Source organism: Sylvia atricapilla, chromosome 9 (assembly GCF_009819655.1).
Source record: "Sylvia atricapilla isolate bSylAtr1 chromosome 9, bSylAtr1.pri, whole genome shotgun sequence".
Classification (NCBI taxonomy): domain Eukaryota; kingdom Metazoa; phylum Chordata; class Aves; order Passeriformes; family Sylviidae; genus Sylvia; species Sylvia atricapilla.
The window spans coordinates 3,154,541-3,180,878 of NC_089148.1; the positions used below are offsets into that span (position 1 = coordinate 3,154,541).

Genomic DNA, 26,338 nt, shown 5'->3' on the forward strand with positions numbered 1-26,338 from the left:
AAACAAACCACCAAAAAAACCAAAACCCGAAAAAACAACCAACCAAAAAAACCCCAAAAGCAAACCAAGGGAATGCTGTTGCTGCCTTTTTATATAAAGAGTGTGTATGCATTTTCAACCTCGCTTTTGTCCATATATCAAACCCACATAAAATGATATTTGCTGTGTGTATACACGTGATGGCTGATGATGGGCAATTCAGACTATTTGTTGATCACAGGTTGGTGCCCACTAGCCATGGCCTTTTGCACAGACACAGAAGTGCAGGTGTACAGAAATGCCAAGTCAAACTGCCTTCTCTACGTGCATATGGATGTACCCCCTTGGACAAGAGGAATGTAATATGATTACTGACTGAGGCTTCTACAAAGAAAATTAGAGATAGTCAAATACAGAAAACTTAGTTGAATTGTCATAAATAACTGAAATGTAACAAAAAAATCTCTAAAGATGTGCAGGAGCCAGTCAAAGTGATTGGAAAGAAATATTGTAGAAATTTGGGTAGGCTGATGAGTGGGGAGCAGGACACAGCTTTTCACTTGTGCATGTCTTTTGTGGATAGTGCCAAGCCATGTGTTAACCTATGCCAGGGTTTCTAAAGAGATAGAATTTCAACTGCTGAATGGGATTCTTCACTGAAAGCTGAGGTAAAGGCTGCTTGTCCTCAGGTTTTACACCAGCAACTCAAAGCTGCATGTAAGATTAAAGTTTTGTGGTTTATGGGACTTTGCTCTATAATTCATTTTCCTCTGAAACACTAATTAAAGGAAATTATCTCTGAATTTGCAGCCACATGGTCTCACATTAAACTGGATAGTTTGAAACAGAAAATATATTTGTACATTTGAAATTCCTCTGTAATAGTTTTGTGGAGGTTTCTTTGCATTTTATATACAATATACACATGTATGTGAATTGTCTTTCAAATCAGAATGTATTGCTCAAATACTCTCTGTGTTTATAAAGTGAAATAAAAATTTCCCAAGGTAGCTTTCTCAGGCATTTTTGTTTGAAGAACTTAATTGTGATATTGTATTGTCTAGAATGAATGTGCAGAGCTTGACTGCAGTTGCCAAATTCTAAGTGCTAAACCATTGTTATATGAGAAAATAACTCTTTGATTATTCTCCAGAAATGCTGTGTGATTTCTTTGCAAGTTTTATTTAATTTAGTTCTTTTCATTAAGCTCCATGGCTGCTTCATGAAGCTGTTGGTGTGAATCCTGCTGTGTCTCCTCCTCCCTCTCCACAAATTGTTGAGCTGATGCAGTCCTTTAAAACAAGGGATACATATTAGGCATTTTGTCAAATACCTTGTTGAGCCCATATCCTATACTGAATATTTTTTCTTAGTTTTACTTTTCCTATTTTAGGGTAATAGTGCTTCTAGTTGAAGTTTGAAGTGGCACAGTAGAAACTTGAATGTCTGCTTTTGAATAATAGTAGACTTAATTATTCTGGGTTTTGTTTTTAAGTGTCACTGCTGCTTGCAGTAGAAATAATACTTTCTGCATTTACATGAAATTGATTTTGAATTACCTGAATGGTTTTAGTACAAATAATTTGAAATTCTTGATGGACTCTGAGGTTGACCTTAGGTAAGCAGAGGAACACAGAATGCATCATTAAAATGCTGAGTCTTAGATTTCATTAGTTTTATGACTGTAAAATTGTCACCTACGTTTCCAAATGAAATGCTCTAATAAGGAAGACAGGTTTATGTGGTAAGGCTTTGTAGTTCTTCAGTTCAGACCATGCTTGAAACTTTTTCACTCTTCCTTTAGGCAAATCCCTTAGAAGCAGAATGTTTCAATTTTACACATTTTGTGTCAATTTTCCAGACAGAAAAGTAGCCCCTAGACATTAGACATTTAGCTACGGAAAGGCAGTTTCCTTAGTTTTATTTGATTACTAGAAGTTAGATTCCTGCTGATAGTTCAGGACTGTTAGTGGTTACCTGACTATTTGACAGAAAACATTTCCTCTCCTTTGTTTAACCTTTGACTCATGAATGTAAAAGTTTTATCAGAGCTGTAGTAGAAGCACCGGTGAGGTGGAAGTCTACTTATGGCAACAAGGGTCGTGCGTGACTTTGGATAAAAGTCTGAGCTCCTGCCTTGTGGCTCATTTGGATTAAGAGAAAATGCTAAGTATGTTTTTAATTAACCATGAAGGATCTTGGTCTCTTGCTTTTCTGACAGACAGGGGCTGTACTTTTAAATAAAGACCCCTGTATTCTCCATCGGGGAATATATATCTATTAATATTGTCTATGTTTTTATGTTTCTCATGATTGTGGAAGAAATATTTAGAGAAACTGGTATGTTTTTGGATGTTGTCCTATGCTTGTCTTACATGTTTGTTTTTCAGACAGTTACTGATTGTAACTTGAGGAATGCAAGGACAGTGGCTACAATTAAAGAAAAATAAATAAGAAACCAGTAGTGGTTGCATAGTTTAAGAACTGAAATTAATTTAGGCTTCCAAATACATTAAAATTGAACATTAAAGCCTTGATTTTCCTCTACTTTCTCTACTCTGAAAGGGCTTTATTGATAATTTTTAGACATTTTCATAAGACAGCTAATAAATTATGAAATGTACTGACTGCTTAGAAATAATTTTAGGAATACAGATATGGTGGTGAGGTTACTCTGATAATGGACTTTAATTTTGATTTTATCTGTTGTTAAGATACCTATTAGTGTATACCTTAACACATTAAGATATACATTAGTGTGTAAGGTACATATTAATGTACATATGAGTGTGCCAGTTTTGAGTTAGGAGTAACATGTTATAAGTCTCCTTTGTCAAATTCAGCCACTTAAAAACTGTCTTTCAGATAATGCATTTCTGTACTGACTTGAAAAAAAAATAGTTACCCACCTAATAGATGCTGATGGACATTTGTGTGCTGGATGAATTTTCTATACATAGATTAGTTCTAGTGTGCTAGCAAAGATTAAATAATTTTACAAGATTTGTTAACAGGACAAGCTAAGAAGAGCCTTTGATCCATAATGCTTCTGGATTTAAGCTGTCATACAAACAAATGCTGAAGAAGCCAACGAGGCCAAGTGCTGGGTTCTGTCCTTGTGTCACAACAGCCCCATGCAGCATTCGAGGCTGGGGCAGAGTGGCTGGAAAGCTGCCTGATGGGAAAGGACTTGGGAGTGCTGGGTGACAGTGACTGAACAGGAGCCAGCAGTGCACAGGTGGCCAAGAAGGCCAAGGGCATCCTGGCTTGGATCAGGAATAGTGTGGGCAGCAGGAGCAGGGCAGGGATTGTCCCCCTGTACTGGGCACTGGTGAGGCAGCACTTTGAACTCTGTGTTTGATTTTGGGCTACTCACTTCAGGAAGGACATTGAGGGTCTGGACAGTGGCCAGAGAAGCAATGGAGCTGGGCCAGGGTCTGGAGCACGAGTCTGGTGAGGAGCAGCTGAGGGAGCTGGGGCTGTTTATCCTGGAGAAAAGGACACTCAGGGGTGACCTTACAGCTCTTAACAACACCTGAAAAGAGCATGTAGCTAGTGGGTGTCAGGCTCTCTCCTGGATAGCAATTCATGGGACAAAGGGAAATGGCCTCAGGGTTTACCACTGGAGGTTTGGATTGGATGTTAGGAGAAGTTTCTTCATGGAAAGGGTTGTTGAGCACTGGAACAGGCTTCCCAGAGAGATGGTGGATTCACCATCCCTGGAGGGATTTAAAAGACCAGGTAGATGTGGTCTTTAGGATATGGTTTGCTGGTAGGTTTGGCAATGCTGAGTTGATGACTTTGGTCTTTTCCAGCCTACAGGATTCTGTGATTCCATATACAGTTCTTTGTCCGATATGATATACTGGATAAAGATGTAAAGCCTGTATCAATCAAGTGTTTACCTGTGAATAACTCTGTTTACTAGAGTAGTCCAAATCAGTAAATAGGATTATTAAAAAACATGCTTCCAAAATTAGTCTATGATAAAAGAGGACAAAAGTGTTTCTTGACAGCCTTGAGGATTTAACAAATTGCAAAGAGCTTGTACTTGGTCTTTGAGATGAGAATCTAAAAACCACCTGATGGTGTCTTTATTATGAACAAACACAACTGTGTTTACTTTTGAATGCAGGGATGATTGTATATGCACACATTCAAATGAACTCTTTATTGTTTATGAAAAAAACAGGTATAATGATTCTTTATTATGCTGAATTAATTACAATTAGCAAATACAGAAAAGAAAAATACAAAGGAAACTTTTTTGCTTTCTAATAGATCTTTGTAATATTTTGTTGAAGAACATTTTAATTAGAAATATTGACAAAAGCTTTTGCAATTAGGCTGTGCTATTGAAGAACTGAAGATTATGTAGAAAAGATGCAGTGGACAGGTTCTGGCAGCCTTTGGTTTCATGCTGTATAATGTAACGGAGTACTTGTTTTGATTTCCTTAATTTTTCAGGTTTAAGAGACACATTGAAATTATATTAACCTTGTGTTCGTGGTTAGGCTTAAAGCCATTCTTTTACCATTCTTTCAGCTCATAAAGGACACTGACTTTCATGGTTGAGTAGGATGTTTTTCTTAATGGTTTTGTTAGACAAACACATAGGAGTGTATCATCAACATGATGTTGCTAAGGGAAGAAATTTCTATGCAAGTACTCTGGTCAGCATGTCTTGCTGTATGAAATAAAAATCTTCCTTGGCTTTCTGTTAGGGTTCATTAATTTCAAATAATTAATTTGACCTTTCTAAATGCTTAAAAATTGCATTTAATTTTTCTTTTCTCAGTAATAGGGGAACTGAGATCACGTATATAGAAAATAAGTATGGTTGATGTTTTATTGAAATAGAATCTATTTTTTATAGAATACTATTCATAAATGTTCATTATAAAAAAGAGATGATCAGATGAGATTTTGGAATATTCTACAGCAAAATGTGCTGGGGTCATGTATACTGTTAACACGGAGGTGATGGCAAGAGACTGGAAATCTTTAGGTAGTCTTACCCATTTGTGTGTGCAGTGTTATAAAAATACTTTGTGATTTATACCTACTTTGAACCTTGACCTTGACAAAATGCTGGGACAGTGTTCCAATCCCTGCTGTAATTCCAGGTTGTGAAGTTGTTCCACAGCTCTGACATTTGCAGGAACTCTGAACACTGCAGCGAACAATTATTTCTGTTTGCCTCTCTGTGCTGTGTTTCAGTGATGTGTAAAACCAGGTTAGCATGATTTGAGAAGATAATAGAACAGGAGTCCTAGGTGAAAGAATGCTCAAAGATCAGATGTTTTAGGTGCTGATATGGTGGGTGTTTTATGAGGGCATGGAATGTTCACACCTGTAAGCAGTGAGTGGCCTTACAAAGGTGCACTAAAGTAAATTTTATAATTATATTAAGAATATATTGGAAAACAAATGTAATAATGTCACACCTTAACCACTGTCAGCAATACCAAGCATTAAAAATGTCTGTGAGAATTAGGAGGTTGATGTTGTTTTGATTAATAGCCAGCAAAATGTATGGTAAAGTGTGATAAAGACATTAATGTGGTGGATTTAAAAGAAATAATTGCCTTTCTCTCTTTGGCTTGGCAAGAGTAAATTCATGGTGGATTTTATTTGTTTGGGGTTTTTCTGGGTTGTTTTTTGATTTTTTTTTTTTTTTTTTTTTTTTTTTTTTTTGTGTGGTTTTTTTTTGTGGGGGTTTGCTTTTTTGTGGGGAGGAGGTTGCTTTATTTTTTTAAGACCCAGTAGTTAAGCATTTATAAAGACAGCAAAGACTGCTAGAAAATGTATATACTATAACCATGTTTGGATTTCTGCTGTGCTTATTTTTTACCCTAAGAATCAGGATCTGTTTTTAAAGCCCTGCCAGCTGCGTACTGAGAACAGAGGTGTTACAAAGGAAACATAACCCTTCACTGGACTCACTGGACAAAGCAGTGCTTGGCTTCTCTACCAGCCAGGGTTTCCCCCTGGCAGCTTTCCTTTCCCTATCAGGGAAAACATTTTGGTTCTGCACACTGGGCTTTGCAGTTGCAGTTAGCATATTTCCTGGAATATATAAATTTGAAATTTAAGGTCTGTCCACAGCACGCGCTAAAGCCTTTAAGAAATGCACGCCTGTGGATTTACACGGCACTGAGGAATGAAGTCTGCAGTAGTGTTATATATGGGTATGAAATGTTCTGTAAACCTTTCAGGCACTATTTCCTTTCCAGCTCCCCCTTGTTATATCAAACAACTAATATTGATTCTAATATTACCTATTCAGTAATGTTTGTGCTAAAATTCTAACAGACATGAGAAGGTGTGTAACTTGTAAATAAGGCATAATTTATATTGTTATTATTTAGTTTATCAGACTTAGTATCTTAAATACTGATGGCGGAAAGTTCTGTAGTGTGTGGTCACTAATGAAATCACTGTTAAAGGTGACTTCTTAGAAGATGGCAAATTGGAACTGATACCACTGTCTTTGAGTTTCTTTATTTACATTCTTCAGTTATGTCTTACTTGTCTTGGATTCTGTTTAACTCAGTGAGAGTATTGAGCTCACGAGCTGCAGGCTTGTGTTTAAAGTCTTGTGTTTAAAGTATAGATGTATTAATGTGCTTCTCTTTGCAATATTGGTGAATGTTTTTATTTTTTTAAAGTCAATTTTATCTATAGAAATTACTCTATAGGGAAACCAATATTCTTACATATAATGTGACATCTCTACTATTGCAAAACATTGCATCATTTGTCAAATAGGGGTTACCTGGTCTGCCCAAAGTTCTTTTTCATTCTCCAAGGAGGCAGCAGGTCTGTCAGTCCACTGGGTATAGGAAGACGTAGAATTTAAAAATTGCAAGTAACTACTGAAATCTGTAACATTTATAGATAATAGGAATGAGATTAGAAAATGTCTCAAATGTTTTTTTGGTGCCTTGAAAATACTAAGAAATCTGAGTATTATGAGTTAATCTGCCCTTAATAGAACTTCATGCAGGTGTCCAGCATAAAGAAACCATCACTGTCTATCAGTGATTTTCCACTGAATTCCTGGGGAAAAGTTGAAGATGCTTTTTATTTATATGTAGACGTGTCATAAAAATGTGCAAGTCAGATCAATCATTGTAGTATTTTATAAGCACTAGAAAAATATATGGCTATTTTATTAAGACACTTTTTTCCTCCTGTTTTAGTTACCTACCATGGTTTGAGGTATACTACAAGCTCCTAAATACCCTGGCAGATTATTTGGCTAAAGAACAGGTAATTTTACATATTCCAGTTCTTTGTGTAAAATGCTTTCCTTGAAATATTAGTCACGATTTCAAATACTGTAAGGGGATTCTATACTGTTGAAAGTTTAAGGTTTTAGTAGGATTTAGAAGCAAGTTTTAGTCCTCTTACTGAAATTCAAAGAATCTGAACATACAGCTTCCACGGTCACTTGAATCCCACATTATTCTAAAAAAGCTTCTGAAAATATACCTTTATAAAGTGTCAGTCTCAGCATAAACAGGTCCTGTGTGAAGTGTGAGTCGTGTCACATCACTGGAGAGCTGCATGACGTATTGATTGTAAACTGTGGCTCTCTGGAACTAGCTGAATATCAGCTGCAAACACTTTTGTTCAGAGCTGTATAAAATATGATGTACTGTTTCACCCTTCATATTAACTAAAAACTACCTCTCGTAATTCTGACACCTCAAGTAGCAAGACAAAATTACTTGCGGCATTTGGTGAAGAATCATGATAGTTCAGTTTGCATATTCATGAGCCATTAGAGGTATTCCAAGATTACACAGCAAAGGAGCTACTGGCATCTGTCTTTACTGAGAACATTAAAGCTATACCTTTCTGCTTTATATTAGTGTATTAGATTTCAATTAAAAAAAAAAGTCAATATTTTGCCATATGCTGTATACTGGAAAAGCTGACATCTCAAAAATACATGAAGTATAGAATAAGCAATAATTATGCATTATAGTAAGTGAACTATAGAGAGTGGTGATGTTTTATGTAAAAAGATAAATAGGAAAGTTTGGTTTTAGCTGTGTGATTCAATCAAGTGGAATATATATAAAGTCTTACAAATGCTATAATTAGACCTTGGTTTTGGTCCCTGTTTCACTGTAGTAGAAAAAACTGTTACTAAGGTTGTATTTGAGAGAAGGGGGATAGTCTTGATCACCAGTGCTGGCATTGCAGTTATTACTTGGAGCAATTTAGGTAGCAGGGTTTGTTGTTTTGTATGCTGGGGCAGCTGCTTTGGTGGGTCAGAGAGTTGCAGCATGCCTGGAAACGGTTTGTTCCTCTGCCTGGAGCCGTACCTGCTGCTGAGGAGGCTGTGGGAGGATGCTGCTCCCTCCTGGCCCAGGCACTGTTATCTGACCCAAAGCCTTGTTCACTGCTGTGAGGTCCAGTAGCATCCTCTTCTTACAGGGAGAGGCAGAAGCATTTTGTCAACTCAAAACAATTTGTTTAAAAGCTGTCCCTGGCTTGTCACTGATACTTTTGGTTTTACTTTGGCAACATAAAGAATTTAATATCCGTGAACAAAACCCCTAAACTGAATGAAAACCCCAAACCAACAAAAGCTCCTATCACTTCTCTTTCCTAAGTAAATATCCCTTCTAGAGACCAAAGTGACGGATCCCAGTTAAACCAGGTAGCTGCAAGTGCATTTTAGTAAACCTTATTAACTGTTTTATGTGTTCTGAGGAGATATATCTAATAAAAATTTAAGTAACATATATTGTGGCTTACAGTTTTAGAAAAATGATGTCCAGGATATACAGACCAGCTGGACATGGTACCCACCCCAGTTTTCAGTTGCAAATGATGTGAGTCCCTTAAGGAGTGAGTGGGGAAACATGTAAGAGATTGGCTTAACTTACAGATACAATCATTTTATGAGAGAAAAAGCTGGCCTGAATGTTATACTTAATATTTAAATACTTCATTATGAATTGCAGTTGTTTTGGTTATTAAATATTTGTATACCTCTTCGTCAATACGTAGTTTGATGTGTAGTAAATAGTAATTAGTTTTTATATGATAATTAATTACCTTTAAAATGTTTTCTCTATAGGAAAATGACTCAAATGATTTGTTGAAATCATTGTATAGCCATCCTGTGCCAAAGGCGAATGCTTTAGTCAGTTTAAGTGTGGTAAGTATTTTTTCTGTTTTATTCCTACTGACTATGAAGTAGTAGGTAAAGTTGAAAGAAAAAGAAACTTCAACCCTTTGAAAGAGTAAATTTGTGTTGCTTCCCATCCTTAACTGGCCTGGACAACCTTTTTTTTTCATCTGTGAAGGGTAGAGTCTGTCTCTGTCTCATGTTGTTTTCTAAAAAGTTGTAGTCATAAAGAAGCAGAAATTTGAATTCTGCTCTATGGATGAGAAAGTAAACTGCAGTGGAATCTGACAGTGCTAGAACTACTTTTTTTGCTTCCAGCTGTTTCATGTAGACAATTTTGGTTTCTCCTGCTGTGCATCAGGAGACACTAACTCAGTTTTATTGCCTCTTAAGTCTGAGTAGGTACAGTTTCAGGATTGGTCAAAAGTCTGTGAAAGCTGGCTGCTTTCCCATCTTTCTTCCCCTTTTTCCTATTTTTGCTTAATCATACAAAAATACTGTAGGAAGAAGAGTAGAAGTACCCTGTTATGTGAAACTTTCAGCACATCTCAGTGAAATAACGAGTCCAGGCCTCCTTTGCTTTTGTGCTCCCAGTTTTTGTGATGTGGGATGGGATGGTGGGGGCAAGATGGTGTTGCTGCAGGAACGTCTAGAAGTGGATATGCCATTGTTACAGTTCCTGCAGTTTTAACCAGAATTAGCATGTGGATGCATGTTTAAACACACTTGTAGAGCTTGTGTGAAATATAAAGCCAGCACAGAACCTCTGCTGAGCCATTGTGCAGGTTCAGAGCATCTGTACAGTTACTGCACTTGCCACAGTGTGCAAATAGCTGGGTATTGCTGGAACCATCACGTGTTGCAGGACACAGAAAGAAGTGATTTTATGAAGGCTTCACCTGCACACATACTGAAATATTGTTAGATTATTTATCTTCACTTTATTGTGTTGTTTCTTTTGACTTTTAGCTCATGTATTTTAGAAATAAGCCTTGTACTTTAATTAAAGTAAGCACAGATTCTAGAAAAGCATCTGGCCCTATTATGAAGGCAGGAAAAATGGAGTCTACCACTTCTGTTCCAGCAGTTACTGATCCTTGCTGCTTAACATAATGCTATCTTTATTTTATTTAAATTTTTTATAATTCAGATTCCTTTTTTTTCACTAGGTTTTAGAGACCTAATGTTTTCCAACCTTGTACAGTGCTAATTGACTGTATTTGAAAGTCCTTCCAGTCTTGTGTGTTGTTTTTCACCAGAACAATGAACTGGATTTGAGGCTGCAGGTGGAATTGTTTCTGTTGATAGTTTTTTTTCTTTCTGTAGTCAGTGTAATGTTTCAGTTCCTAGCACCTTTGCCAAAAATGCCTCTGTATCTCAAATAATATTTTGCTATAGTTAATTATAGTATTACAACAAATTATAATTTGGCAACTAACATGCTTTATCAAATGTCCTTCAAAACTCCTGTGGTTAAAGGGACATAGACAAGTTTTAAATATATTTTCGCTTGCATTTCTCACAAAGTTCATCTTGTCTATAATTTGCCCACCTCAAAATGAATGTTCAGGGGAATGTGAACATGGCTGTCTTGGTGAATACAACTGGCTACACTGGAATGACAGATTGCTTGCTATAAAATCGATACTTGTTGGTTTTATTTCAATGTTGTCTGACTTTGGAATTGTTTTTTCTCAATTATGCCTTGTTCCCAGTTATATCAAAGAGTTTTGTAAGCTTTCTTGCCTGAACAATGGCTATCAAAATACAAACCTCTTGCCAAATGCTTGGTTCAGGGACAGTCAAGCAAATATTGTGGGTTGGGATAGGGCAGAGCAGGGAGGAATGGGTCAGCTGGAATCCCAATGCTTCTTGGATCTAAAGGCATCTCTGTTTTTGTAATGCCACAGGGAGCAGGGAAATATTTATTGCCACTTGTAGTTCAGGTCTTTTGTGCTGATGTTTCTTTCTTGGTCCTCAGATATTGTAGAAAAGCTAGACTGGAACCATCAGTAGTAATAGACTTAAATTACAGTCTGAAAAATAATTGTAGAACTGCCATCCTGAGGTTGCTTTTCCTTGTGCCAGCTCAGTCTGGTTCAGATTTCATTCACTCAGATATGCTGCAGGGTAAAGGCTCATGAATGCTGCAGCAGGGTTTGGGTGGCAGACCACAGTGGTTCTTAGGATTGTGTGTACATAACATGCATAAATTACATCCAATATCTGCATGTGTGGTGTTTCCTAACAATCTTTGGTCAGGAAACACCAAAATGCCTTTGTCCAGTTAGGGACCAAGTTCTGCTCTCACCTGTTGGTCCCAGTAACAAATACTCTGCAGCTGAAATTTAGGAGGGGGTCATTGTTCTGTGAAACCTGAGGTTAAAAATAATTTAGGTCGCTTATTTTTTTTTTTTTTAATTTTTTTTTTAAATGTCGTTAACATGAATATTAGAAGGCTAGCTAAGTCTGAATTCAAATGGGGGAGGAATAGAAGGAATGAAACTTACTTTCAGGCAGTATTTTAAACATGGAATATTATAAGCAATAGAGCCAGCTTTGGCCTTTCTTGTTGGAAAACTCAAAAGCCAACTGTTCAATCTTTCTCTCATCTTGCATAAGAACCAAGAGATGATTTTTACAAGTGAGCAAGTTTTGAAAAAACAGCCTTGTCTTGTATCGGTGAGTTTAAAAGGCACTGACTATCTAAAACCTATCATAATTAAAGAAATAATCACCTGCTCTAGGACATCTCTGTTGATTTGAGGCTCATTTATACCTGTCCTTTGGGGAATTCTGCTGCTGTCTTTGGCCTAAAAGACCCATCTAATATTAACGTACCTTTTTCTGTTTAAATCCGGCTTCAGAGCTCTGCGTGTGTGCATCATAATCCTTTTGTAAAAACCGCTGCAAAAATCAAACCCTTGAACTGATGAGCAAAACTTGCATTCTTCAGTGTCCTTTTTAGAGAAAGCTTTATACAGGACAACAACTGTTAATTCAGTATCTCTTCCAAGGTCATTCATCTTCCAAAGGGAGTTCATAGATGTGCAAGGACTCCATGCCACAGTATTTTTGCTTCTTTATGACTCTTAATGACTGCAGTAATGGCTTTTGCTTCTTATAGTTCTGGGTTCCTTTTCTGTTTAATGAGTGAAATATTATTACTTTGTTAATTAGAAAAATTACTTCTCTAAGTTAATAACTTCATTACTCGGAAATCTTTTGATAAATATTCTGTGATCTTATTACAAATAGGGAATAATTTTCTGTTCTCAACATACTTCTGAAGAATGGAGGCATTCTATCTGAGTCTAATCTCAGTATTTTCCTCTTCTTGAGAGGAAAAAAAATTCTATTTTCTGTCTTGATGTGAAACAATACCTGTGATATTTATTGTGCAAGTGGCATGATGTTTATGGGATGCCTTTTTTAAACCAATTTTTTTCCTTAAATTTTAACTATTGCCAAATGACCTAATTTGTGGGGAAAATTTTCTATTAAATGTATCAAGCTGGTTTAATAAGTCTCCTACACAGACTTAATAGTATTAATTTTTTCCTTGAGTGCAAGACACATTTAAGTCTTACAGACTTTGTTTTGGTTTATCTTTTTCGAGTTTGACTTGAGAACAAGCTATGTCTTTGTGTTGCTAATTATAATTGTAAAAATATACTGAAAACACCATAAAAATTCTATTAAAAAAGCTAAAAAATCAATAATTATCTTATTTACTTAATGTGCTCTCATTTTTTTCTCCTTCAAAATTTAGAGTAACATCCAAAAAATGCCTTAAAATTACTGAGCTAAGTCCATGTCTGATAACTAATAAGAGCATTGGATTAATGAGAGTTAATTTACATTACATCTGGTTTTAGTTTAATCAATTTTATATTTATATCCCAGATGGCCTCAAACTAAGATGCATAAAATTGTTAATGTATTTCAAAATGATTGCAGAAGCTCAGGCTTCAGATCTTGCGTTTCTGTTACCACATTTTTGATTCAAAGATGTTTGGAAAGAGAATTTGTATCAAGTAATAATATTTCTGTTCTAAATATTTTTCTCATGTGATGGTTTTTGTTTTCCATTCTAAATTTACATTTTGTCCTGTAGCATTTTTTTTTTGTTGCAATTTTTAAATCAGTGCTTAATTTAATCAATGCTACTCTCAAGCTCATGGTAACATTTAAAGCTGGCTTAATTTCAGTGTTATTTCAAAACTGCAGCCCAGCATTTTTGCTGTGCAGAATCAGAGCTTGTCATTTCATGTCGTGATCTGCTTAATTCTTTGTCTAGCAGCAGTAAGAGTATTATTAGAAAAATGGCTATTTGCTTAAACACAGATGGGGTTGGAAATCCTAAATGCTGGGTTCTTATGAAAAGAATTTTTTTTCCTGTGTGCATAAATTATCAATTGTTTTTTCCCATCGATTAGCACTCGTATTTCATTACTCCTGATATAACTGGATTGCCAACCATCCCTGAAAGTGTAAGTATTCCATTTCTTATTTTATCTCATTTTGGGCTAGGCTGAACTTTTGCTTTTATCAAGAGGAGGGTTTTTTTTTTTCCCCTAAGACTGTTTTTAGAAATGATTGATGTATGTTATTGCAACCTTTAGCTGGTAGTTACTGTTGATTCATTAACCCATTTTAAAGCATTAACAGGGCATTTCTGACCACTGCTATATCCACCCTTTGCTCCTAGCTGGCCTCTTTGCATTTAGAAGGATTGCTTATATAAAATGTATTCTATTTCTGCACCCTGTGTTTTATTTGAATACTTGCCCTTTAAACATTGTGTTCCTCAGCTGCAAATTCAACCATCAAGATACTTAGTCATTTTTTGTGCAGGAAGGCATTGTTTCAGGCTTTTTGACAACATGCTGCACGCTTGGATGCTGACCAAGCACCAGTAACAGGGATTTGGGGCTTTTTTTGGTTATCTTTTTTTAAATTTTCTTTTTGAAGGCTTGCATTCTGTAGATGCTAAATCCTGGATGGCGCTGTGGGTAAATTGCAAATGGGAAATCTCAGATCACATTCTCTGTGACGTTTTTAGGGAGAAGGCATCTCAGGAAAGAGCTTTGAAAGGTCTTTTTTTCCCCTTCCTGCCTCTAAATCTAGAATTGTCTATGGCTGTATATGTAAACCATGCAGTGCCCCAGGGCTGGTTCCAGGTGGATGATGGTGTTGGGGCATGCAGAGTGGATGGGCCAGGGAAGGACACAGAGCTGGGAACATGGATGGAGAGGAGCAGGAGGGTGCTGGTAGCAGGGAGGAGGCCTGGGAAGGACTCTGAGGAGGTGCTATGGACCATGTTGCAACTCAAGAAACCAGGGGAAGTTGCTGGATGGAGGGATAAACAAGAGGATGCTTGTTGCTAGGGTAGGACAGGGCTTAGTTTTTAAATGCGTATTTTCATCTGTTTCACTAATGTTTTGAATGCCTGTCTTTTTAATCTCTTAACTTATTATTTGATGTTCTACTGAAATACAGTTTTGGAGGCTAGAAGGTGTGTTATGAGCTTAAATTGAAGAAAATGTGGGAAAGCATCTAGCGGGGCCTGGGGCTGATAAAAGATCTTGCAATGATGCCAGTGTAGATTTTGTTTTTCTGGTTTGAGAAAGGTAAAATAATTTTAAAATTCCTTTTTATAATTATTGTTTACTCCAGTAATAAAAGTCTAATTCTTTCAATATGAGTCAAAATAGTAAGGTACTAATGAGGAGTTAGAGTATGCAAGGAGTGAAGAGATGAGGTAATTACAGGAAATTAGCAATAAAATGAATTTTTTAGATTTTCTTGTAAGGTTCACATATTTCAGGGGCAGTAACTTTTCAACTCTAACAAAGAAATAACTGTGACTGTCTCCCCGAGATAAATTGGTCTGTACAAGATTGTGAATGGGCTTTTACACAGCTTTTTCAGCACAGAATCAGCACACTGTTACCAACTGTTAGAGGGTGTCCAAGGTAAATTGGACTGAGATTCCCATGGTGCATCAGCCTCTGACAACCCCTTAAAAGTAACATTTGAAAGATCCGACATTTTTTCCTAAAACGGAGTGTTTGTAGCCCTAAATCTCTGGGTTTTGTCTCTTCCAAAATTCTATGCAGTGTGGACCAAGAATAACTCTAATACTCCATGTCTTGAAATTAATGATGGGTTTATGAATTTGCAGGAAACTGGATTGACCACTTGATGTTTGTTTGTCTTTTCAAATATTTTTTCATTGTTGTTTAATGTGTCAATATACCCAAAAAGGAAGTCACTCTACTCTGAAGCTTTTCCTACTCCTCTTGCCCTGGCGGTTTCTTCAGGGCTGGGTGATCTTGCTGCTGTATGTTGGCCACGGCCAGAATATAATGTTAGTGTCGAATTCCAGTGTTGATGTCTGTCCTTCTGCTGGGGCCTATCCTTGATAGACCTCCTACATGAACATTCAGCAACAGTGTTGTCCCTGAGAAGAGCTGAGTAGCAGTTCTGGTTGCAGATCTGATGACGAATGTGTGAAATTCAATATTTTGCATATTGGCTGTATTAGTATATTTTCATACATTTTCTCCAGTGTTTACAGAAATTTGCTGTTTTCCCAGGCAATTTTTCTGGTAGCTTTTTTAGCTTATTCAGAACCTTTGTGTCTCTCGTGCTGTGCCCTGCAAAAATAACATTTACATTCAACTGGAACACAGAGATCTCCCCACCCTTTTTCTGTTTTCCCCCCACTTTTCTGATTTCTGAAACTACTAATGAGAGGTGACTTTGCCTCTGATTAAACCCCACAGTGGGATTATTACCAGGGGTGAAAAGAGTGGCTGCAGGAAGAACCCAGTACCTTCCACAGTTCTGCAGGGTGTTTGATGTCCTGGCACACACAGCTCAAGCAAAAGCTTGGTGTTGTTCAACAAGCTGTTTTGCTGTACTTGAAATGGAATAAAATGTGTTGCCTTTGGGAGAGCCTGGCAAAGTAGCAGTTTTATTACTGTAGCTGTGACAGAGCAGTTATCACTGTGGTGAAAGGTTTGTTCCTGGGCTGGGAGTAATGGTCACTTTAAAAGCATATGGTGATATTGATATAGTACCCAATCTCTTTATTTTTGAATTTGAAAATACAAAAGGGCAAATCTGAGTCACAAATGTAATGAAATGAGCAAAATGTTAATAACTTACACCACAGTTAACTTTTCATTTGCTTTAAAACCCAGTTAATTATTTTTAAAGTGCACAAATTCTGGTGCAAAGGGATTTCTTTAATAGTTTGGGGTTGGATTTTTTTTCCCACCTACTAATTAGACAAAAATGTTCACGAGTAATATATATCAAATGTTCTACTTAGCTACCACCGTTGCTATATTGTTAACTTTTTTTTTTTTTTTAATTTAAACAGAGAAACCTCACTGAATATTTTGTTGCTGTGGATGTGAACAACATGCTGCAACTTTATGCCAGTATGTTGCATGAGAGAAGAATCATTATTACCTCCAGCAAACTAAGCACTGTAAGTACTTCACACATCTCCTTTTAAGTAGGATATATCGAACATTTCACAAAATGACCTGCAGACCTTTGTGGTTTTAGATATGTTCCATGTGTACTTATAAGACAATATCTACATACTCTTCTAATACATGGTTTTAGTCTGGCTCTTGAAGTACAAAAGTCTGATTTATGTAAGACCTACTCAGGTACATTAAGTCAGGTTAATTATTTTTCTTATCAGGAGATGAGAGTTCTTTAACTCTCCCGAGTTCATTTCTGTGCCTTCTAACCTAAAAAGAATTCTTAAGGGCTATTATAAGATCTTTATTATTCACTTGTGGCTTATTCCATTGGAGCTACTTGAAAGAAATCAAGGATCCCTAATAATAGCTGCTCTCCTAACCTGGTAATAGGTAGATTCATCTTTGTTAGAGTGGTTTGGGAGTGCACACTGTAATATCTCTGATTTGGAGCAGCTCTTCAGACTGTCAATAATGTACAACTCCAAGTAGCAGTTTTTTAATTAAAGGTTTTGAGCTACTGCCGACATTAAAATGTTTCTTTTCCTTCCTTATATCTACTTAGGCATCTTAATAAAAGAATGTTGCATTTCATTTGGAAGGTATACCTAAATATTCAGATGCCATTTTTTATTTTACTCTTCACAGAACCTTACAGATTTTTAAAATCCCTTATATTTTGAAAATACTCCCAAGGCAATTTTGCATCAGTACAAAATTGTCACTTTATAACCAAGTTTTAATCACAGGGTATAATCCTTATGCAGAATTTTTAGCCTATTAAGCACCATTACCTAAATTTTTCTGAAGAATGCTGCATAAAACATTTTGTTTAATATGCTGTCTGTGGTGGAAAATCAATTCTGTGTTTCTGAGCACTGCTAATTGCACTACCAAGTAAATGAACACATGGGTAAGGTTGGATATAGTACTGAAAATTACTATTTTCAAAGACTTGCAGGTGCTGTACGGAGTGAAAATTGTTTGATTATAAATAGTGCAAAAATATCCTTTCAATTTTTTTGAGTCAAAAGTGAATTGAAGATAGAGAAGTTCCAGAATTGCCGTAGAAAGCTGACAGATTTTACAATTCTAGGTGCAGTAGCAATTATTTAATTGCCTTATTGTTTTTCTGAGCAGCATGGTGTTGGGTCCCTGGGTCTGTGACCAGCCCTGCAGTTAGGGCAGTGCACAGAGGCAGCACTTTCCCAGTGCTCTGCAGGGTGTGCAGCTAAGTCAGTCCTGGGAAGTGAGGTGAAGCAAACACAGGGTTTCCAGAGGCCACATGAACAACTAAAAACCAGCAAAATAAATACTATAAATTAATTTATAAAGTCTTCACATTACTAGTCTATGATAGATTTTTTTAGCCACCGAAGATGTTACTGTTTCTTAGGAAATTTCCATATTTTATTATGGGTTTTTTTCCCCTTTTCCATGCTCGCCTCCCCTTCCTGAAATGAATAGGAAAGGAATTGTGCATTACAACATAGTAATAAGACCTGAATGGGCAAATAGATTTTGAAGGGAAAGCCCTTTCAAAGAACCTGTCTTAGCAGAAACTCCCATGTGGTAGCAAAACTGTGGAATCAGAATTTTTTTTCACTTTGCCAGTCTGAAACACAGCCTGCTATATTTGAAGGGGAGAAAAAAAAAAAAAAAAAAAAAAAAAAAAAAAAAAAAAAAAAGGAAAAAACCCACACCATGAAAAAACCTCAGCTCCAATGATGCCCCAGTCAGCCCTGTTTTACTGCTCCAGAAGAGAGGAGATAGAAATTGTGATGGCAGCTCTGAGCCTGTGGAAGATTCATTCTGCAGGTGAGCACGTGTCCGTCTGCTTGACATGATTTAGAATCACCCAACATTTGGATCTGCTGAGGACTAGTTTTTGTTAGGCTGAACATCTCAGCTGGTCTCTGGTGCTGTGATGTGACAAGAGAAGAGGAAGTACCAGAATTAGACTCTGCTGATGTAGATCACCTTTTTAAATGATCACATTTCTCTTTGGAAGTCATTACACAACAACAGATAGAATATTCTGGTTGTAGGAAACTTCCACTTTGTTTACACTTTGGCTGTTCCTAATCTTTTCATGAATCGATATCCATCTTGCTGGTGTCTTCACTTGAAAATAATTTATGTCACTTTCCAGATGTTTGTAGTGGTGTTTGAATGTCCTGGAGAGCGTCCCCAAGCTGTGAATGTAAATGGTAGCTTGCAGGTCAAATCCAAACCAAGAGAGCACATCAGCTTCACTTTTTTTCAGTCTGCTAGCATTACTTAAATCATATTGCCACATCATGTTGGATCCACTCTTGACACAGGATTGGTTAATTTTCACTTGTGCTAGTGGGTTCTGATGAAACAGAGAAGTATACCTGGCTTATTAAGAGCTTCAGTTCACAAAAGTGCTGCTTGCTCATCTCATTCATGAACAGAGCAGGGGTGATGCATGGCTTATTCTTTACAGAGCAATATAGTTTAAAAAGTTAATGAAACACTTTCCAGTATTGCCTGTAAGAATTTAATTGAACTGCCAAGAATGATTAAATGTGTTTTTGGCAAGAGATATTTCTTTAACATGGGGATTGCTTGATGTAACACAGTAAGCAAATGGGAATGTATTTGGACATCAGCCTTTGCAAGCTTTGTGCTGTTTTACTGTTGCATACAAAACACAGCAGGCTGGTACTTTCTGTTGCAAGGTTCCTGTTTTAATATTCCTAAATTACAGCTTGATACTAGAAAAGGTTATTTGTTAAAAAATAGTGCAATCAAGCATAACTTTCTGTTAAGGGAGTTGTGTCTTATCTTTGGGGTTAACTGAATATCAAGTGTTTATGTCAGTTCATGAAGACTGGCTTGTGATGTCACCTTCAAGGTATCAGCTCTGTTTTGGTTCACTATCTCAGGGCACTGACTGATAACAAAAGGCATAATTCAAGGCCTTGTTCACTTTCTCCTTGCCCTTCTTGTGGGGGCCAGGAATGGAAAACTGCACTTATGTTCAGGAATTCTTTGTCTACCATTTCTGCCCTATTAATTTCATACTGTCATTATATTTAAGTGTAAAAGAATATAGTCCTAGTATGGAAAAAAGGGGGCAAAAAGCCATGCTGTATTTAAAAGGATTTACTGTTGAGAAGAAAACAAAAGAAAAGAAGGTTGTCTGGTTTTTACTGTTGAGGAAAAGACAAGAGAAAAGAAGGTTGTCTATTTTAAGTTGCTGAGTAGAGTTTTTTAATTAAAAACACCCAAACCAAACCAGGAAAAAACCCCGTCTTGAGGGTTTTTCAGTTTGTATTTTATTTCAGCCAAGCAGGCTTTGTTTTATCTTCAGATTTTTGCAGTTGTTGTGTTTTCTTTGGATCTTCCTTTAAATTGATTTTCTGTGGGTTTATCCCCTTTAAAAATTCCTTCAGTGTAGATATTTGTTTGCTAGTCCTTCCAATTACTACCAAGATACAAGTGGAAACTTCCCTCTACTCCATTTTGATGTAGCTTCTGGTCATTATTTGCCCTAACTGTTGATTCTTTTAGTAGCTTGACTTTCTAACCATTTTAATAATGTGATTATCACCAACCTCACAGCTTGCTTCAGGCTTAGCGTTAGTGTGAGATGGATTCAGCTAGCCTGAGGATTATGCTATGTAAGATCTGTTTGTAGCAAAAATTGCCATTTCTGGCTTTTGAACAGTAAACTATGAAAGAGAAACAAATTATGTGGCTTTGGATTAAGCGAAAGGAAGAATGAAACAAAGGGATTGATCTATTCACGGAGGTGGCTGTTAGTTATTGCACTTTAGCAGCAAAAGGAAGACCTTTCGTAAATGTCAGGCTGTATGTTCTTGCACAGTACTGTTTCCTCACACGCCACTGCATCTGCATGTATTCTTATTAGTTGCATGGAGCTGTACGAGTTTCAGTACAAATAATTCTTTAGTTCAGCCTTTCTATAAATTATTGAACTGCTGGGGTTGGCTTTTCCAGGAAGGCTGAGCTGCAGCATTGACTTTATGCATGCTGGAGGCAGGCCCTAGATGTTTTGGCCCCAAGTGCACCTGCTGTGGTAGTCTACCAGAACATCATACCACACTCTCATGTATTCAAAGCAAAGGAATAAATCATGATTTTACAACAGTGCATCAGTTGACTTATTGCTGTTTTGTGACCAGAGGTAGGAAGGATTGCTGTTTAAAGCCGTGTCATCGGTTCTCAAGTCACTCAAGCATGTAAGCTTGTCATATGCCTCTGTAATTGTACCTCTGCAGTCTCTCCCTAACTAGTCAGCTGGGGCTGTGTGCTCCGTCTCCAGCACCCGGCTGGCCAGTGTCTGACAGGAGCTCTCTCATCAGCCTGTCAGGAATATGCTAACGAGGTTGGATCTTCTGCGGCCGGCGCTGGCAGGTGGAGGCAACGCTACACTTTAAAGCAAATGTCTAAACGTTACCTCCACTCTGACCAGGATTTGTTTCGGGTAATACAAACCTGACGTGTGTCAGAGCACGGTGCTTAAAGGTTTATGCTTGGCGCTGGCTCTGGGTTCCTTTGGTAGCCCTAAATATCAATAAAAGGTACAGATTTATTTGTTTTGGTGGTGGAGGAGCGCTGAATACATTTGTGGAATCATTGTCCTGTTGTTTCCATGCGAAGAGGGCTTTCTACAGTTGCCTCCAGTTGCCCTCAGTGAATTGGACTGAGTGTTGGCTTTATTCTGTTTGTCTCATTAGTCTTGTTCAGCTCTTGTCACACTATTTATAGTCACTCAGGAAAAAGTATTGCAGATTTAAAATTTAATTCGTATCTCAAATTTATGTGACCTGGAAGTGTTCAAGGGCTAAATTTAGTTCTTAAAAGTCAAGAAATGGATGGGAATTTATCATTAACTTGCAAGGCAGAATGGATATTCTGCTGATACTCGCTGTGCTCCCAGAAGCATAATTAGAATTAATTTTGGAATATAACCTCACTTGGGCCATTTGGTCTGGAAGCAAATGACAAGTGGCATTTAATATTTTTTTTATAGTTCGTGTGTAGGCAGTCTAAGATAAACTGGGCAAGGGTGTAAACTGCTGTAGGTGCAGTTAAATTCCCATTGGGACACCTGTAGGGAGCACATTTCCAGCATTGAGGCTGCGGGAAGTCAGGGTGGAATACAGTGGGGTTAGAATATACAGCCAGATCTGGAAAGATGTCTCAGTCTTGAAGTTTAGAATAGTTTCCCCATTGCCACAGTGTAACATTAGGAGAAATAATTGCTGAAAGAATTTGTGAAAAGAAAAAGAAATGTGTGGTTAAAAAAAAATCTTTGCATGAGAGTGGGAGGGAAAAAGCCAGTAAATAGTTGGAAATTGCTATTACCTGCCATCTACATAAAACATGAAGAGCTCCATTACTGGGTTTTATTAGAAAAAAGATTTAAATCCCAAACCTCAAAAATCCACACTGTAGAAAAAAAAGGCATGTAGACAGACAGATATACAAATTAGCACCAGAATTTAATTTTTCAACACTTGCAGGAAAAGAAAGCTCCACGACTGACTCAGTCTGGGGAAAAGTTGTTTCTTTTTTGTATGAGTTTTGGCAATTTGGTAGAAACTGAGGAAACTAAGTGCTGTGTAGAGTCAATGTGGGCTCTGCTGTGGGACTCTGAGAGAAGCCTTTAGGAACTGAGTCCTTTGTGGCTGGGCTGAGGGGGAACTGAAAGGGGAAGAGCCCCTATTCTGTTGAGCAGAACTGTCTCAACCCCTACAAAAAGTACCAGTGAAGTCATTTGGTGGCCGTGTGAAGCAAAAGAAGTGAGGAGAAGTTGCTGAAGGGTGAATGAGTGTAGTTGCAGACCTCTTTCTGATGTGCTGCTATGGCAAGATTTCCCCTTTTCATACTTGCTACTGCTTTATCACTATTTTTTTTTCTCAATTCACCAATGATAAGATGAGCTGTAGCATCACTGGTGGTTATCTCTACTCTTGCTACAGTAAGGTGACTTAAGTAAGCCGTTCACAAGGAAGTTTTTCCCTGCTACTTCTTAATTAGTGTGTGGCAGAAGAACATGCCATGGAGATCCTTTGGAGGAGGAAATGTTAATAAAAGTGATTTTCCTGGGAGCTCTCTTTTCAGAGGTGAGAAACATTTGCAGAACCCCTCTCATTTTCTGGGAGGGTAGGTCTTCCTCTGTGGAGATGGTTCATAAAACAAAGGAAGAAGAAAAGGAGGTATCAAGGAGATGGTCAGGGAAAGGGACACAAAGATGCATATATTTGTGGTGGTCTGTGATTTTGTGACTGAGGAGGAGATAAAGAAGTTAGGGAATAAATGAATGTCAAGATGGGAATAAACAAATCAAGAGTACCCAGAGATGAAATGAAGAAATGTGAGGAAACTGCCATTTTTGAACAGATGATAGAAAGATAGGTTAATTATAGGATAAATGAATATCATAAGAGACATGTTATTATCCCAGTCTGTAACGTGTTAGGGATAAAACCTAATGATTAATTTCCAAGAGTTTAATTTTCAGCCTATGAAAAATAACAGAAAACCTTTGTGGTATGAAAATACTGAGTAACTGAATGAAGCTACATGGTTTTTTTCTCTGCACCCACACCTACTTTGTTATATAGATCCCTCTGATTATGTCTATAAGCGCCTGTGGGTCCCTGGTGTAGGCACAGTATGTCACTGGTATTCCTTGTTGAGCACTCACCTGTCTATTACCACTTCAATTCTATTTTCTGCTCAGCTTCCATTATTGGGAAACATGTCACTCCTGGAGCCATAGGCAAGGAACAAGCCGTGTCTGCAGTCTTCTCTTTTCTCTTCCAAACTAATGCACAAGAATGATGCCATAATGCTGCTTTGTGAATCAAGAACTGCAAGAAAAGACTGAAATTGATTGTATATGAAGTGCTGTCAAAATCATGAATAACGCTCATCTCTTCCCTTTCCTTCCCCCAGAAAGAATGATAAAAGGAAGTGAATAATGCTAGGAAAAAAAACCATCAGCAATTCCAGGAGAAAATAAGTTTTTTAATATAAGTCTTTTCTTTTGCATCTTTAATTTTTAAAAGGGGAAAAGTTAAAATTTTCATCTGTGAACTGGAAATATATTTCCCTTTCTCTCTTCCTTCTGTGCAAAAAGAGAGCTGGATTTTCATCTTGCCAACAGGAGGAAAATGCATTATGGCTCATTTAAGGTCCTCCCTCTTTTTCTTCCTAAAGATTATGGGGATGGCAGATGGAAAACGATTAGCCAGGAGCTAAATTAAAGAACTGCATAGAAGTGGCTTTGCATATCATGGCTTGGACAGTATATTCTGTTCTCTTTTGTTGCTAATTTTCTTTTCCTCACTGATTTCTCACCCATGCCAGCAGAATGAGCTAAGTTTATCATTTAGTCTGACTGTTTAGTATCTAGAGCTTGGAATAGATTTATACTCTCTTGTAAACTGGCAAAAGCAAGAGCTCCCTTCCCACTCTGACTCCCCAGCAGTCTTCCCCCTGCCCTGCCTCCATTCAAGAAGGGGATGGAAAGGTAGGTCTCCACAAATGTTAAGCATCAGTTACGGGTTTGGGGCCTGATCTCATTCTCAATCAAACAGGATTTAGATGTTTTTGCCCCTCAGAAATAAAGTTGGTTGTCTTATGAGTTGTAATAGTGTAGAAGAGAGGCCGCCTTTCACCTGTGCAACTGTTCCCCTTTGAGGAAGCAGAAAGTGTTTCTCAGTAATTCTTGTGAGCTGGGAGTATTGGGGAAGGAGCCACAGGGGTTGGTCCAGACTGATGGTGACTGCTGTAATTGTGGTGAGACAGTGACCCATCCCCTACAGTTTATTGCTATAGGTATTAATGAGAAATGAGAGAACGAAACTGAGCAGAATCTTGGGCATCTTTCAACATATGTGTGGTCAAGGCAGTGGGAGGGAAGCAGTTCTTTGGCCCATTGGGACTGTGAGGGAGGAGGGAGAGAGCACAGCAGTACCCATTCTGGACATGGTGTTGACAGAGATTGACAGTGTTTGACGATTTTTCAGGAAATGCTGTTATCACAGTAGTTCTTTAGTTGCTTAGAGTAGATTTTGAAAGGTTGTGTAGAATCACAGGTTAATTTTACTTTAGCATTTGTTTAACTTCTGTTGCTGTTTTTGGCTTTCTGACAAGATTCTGCTAATCAGTTTTTTGTCTTTCTAGTTTGTGCATTGCAGTGTGTGCAAATCTTGCCACCTATGTTCTTCCTCTCTTTTTACCTTTGATTATGGAAAAGGCTTTGAAGAAAGTAATTTATATAGATAGAAAGGAACTGCCAGGTACCTTTTGTGCAGGATACAGGTATTTTCATGTTACTCACTGAAATTATGTGAACAATAGGTATCAAATAAGTATTTTCTGTAAGTCTCCAGAAGACGTTTCAGCTGAAGTAGTGTGGCTCCAGGCATGTCACAGTGTTTTAGCAAGACCTGAAATGAGGAAAAGGAAAAAAGATCACCAGAAAAGGGACCAGAAATGTCCCAATCCAGTCTTTCCCTTGGCAGAAAGATTCATTGGTAGAAGTGAGCATTGGGGTAGCAGATACACACATCAGAATTATGCATCCACGTGAATGAAGGGATGAGCTGCACTCTTTGTGTCCCCAGGAGCAGGTAAACCTTCTTTGATCAAGTCTTGAACTAAAACTTCTCCTGGCTGTTCGTGTTCATCACTGCACAGATTTTGAACAACAGCCTTCCCAACTGTCTCCTTATTGCCATAAGGTAGAAAGTAATTCATTGTTCTCTAGAATTTGGACATTGTTTCAGTCTTGTTGAGATTTGGTAGTAATCAGTTTTTGTCACCCAATAAACAAAGTCTGTAATGTGGTCTCCTGTTATTTGGAGAGTCTGTATTTTCACCAGGCATGTGGTTTCAGAATTTTTGTTTTGCAGGGGCAAAGATAAAAGTTATTTTAGCAGATCAGTGGAGTACTCTGGAGGAAACAGCAATTACTTTCCTTGCAGGGTATGAAAGCTCACATGTTGATTCTGGCTGCAGCATCTTACCAGGAGAGATCAGAAACAGACTGAAACTTTCAGTTGTACTCAGTATTATTAGTAAACCTATTACTGATGGAATAAGACATAAAGCTTCTTATGCCCAGTGCAAATGTTAGAGATTTCAAATTAGCTGTGTTTATTTGTTAAAGCATCAAACAATAAAATTTTGCCTTTAACTAATTCAAATCGTTTGAATCACGCTGTTCATATAGTTTAACCCCACATAATTTTAACCAATTTTAAAAACATAATTAGACTTATTTTTGAAAATAAAAGTTATTTAACTAAAAGACATTCTTTGAAATGGAGAAAAACAGTCTAAAAATCAAAATTGATGGAAGCAAAAATATTTGAAGTTCTATTCAGTGTTGGCAAATGAGTTTTAGCTGACAAAAACTTTACTTAAAAACTGTCTGCCCCTTTTTTAATGGATAGAAACACAGCTCTAGTAGATCTTTTTAGTGCAGTGAACTATAGGAGGATATGTTTCAACATCATTTGTTGCCTCAAACCAGCTAAGAAATTATGAGAAAACTAGGCTCTGCAGCACTCATCTGCTGTAATTTAAGATTTTTCACCAGACTGCAGAGTTGTGCAATGATATATATGTGTGTTTACATAAAACAAATTTTACAGCAATTTTTATTGGACAGAGGCTTTTGCCTTTCATATAA

At 37.3% G+C, this 26,338-nt stretch overlaps 1 protein-coding gene and 1 long non-coding RNA gene across 2 annotated transcripts in view; both read left to right on the forward strand.

Moving 5' to 3' along the window:
* The window catches only part of DENND1B (DENN domain containing 1B), a 226,389-nt gene that overhangs the window by 65,469 nt on the left and 134,582 nt on the right, over positions 1-26,338 (forward strand). The window contains 5 exon segments of the mRNA XM_066324629.1: positions 7,185-7,254; positions 9,080-9,160; positions 11,753-11,812; positions 13,570-13,623; positions 16,524-16,634. Coding sequence (XP_066180726.1) covers positions 7,185-7,254; positions 9,080-9,160; positions 11,753-11,812; positions 13,570-13,623; positions 16,524-16,634 — 376 coding nt within the window.
* Positions 19,310-19,886, forward strand: LOC136365197 (uncharacterized). Its single transcript, XR_010744289.1, has 2 exons — positions 19,310-19,799; positions 19,844-19,886. It is a non-coding gene; the product is annotated as an uncharacterized lncRNA (long non-coding RNA).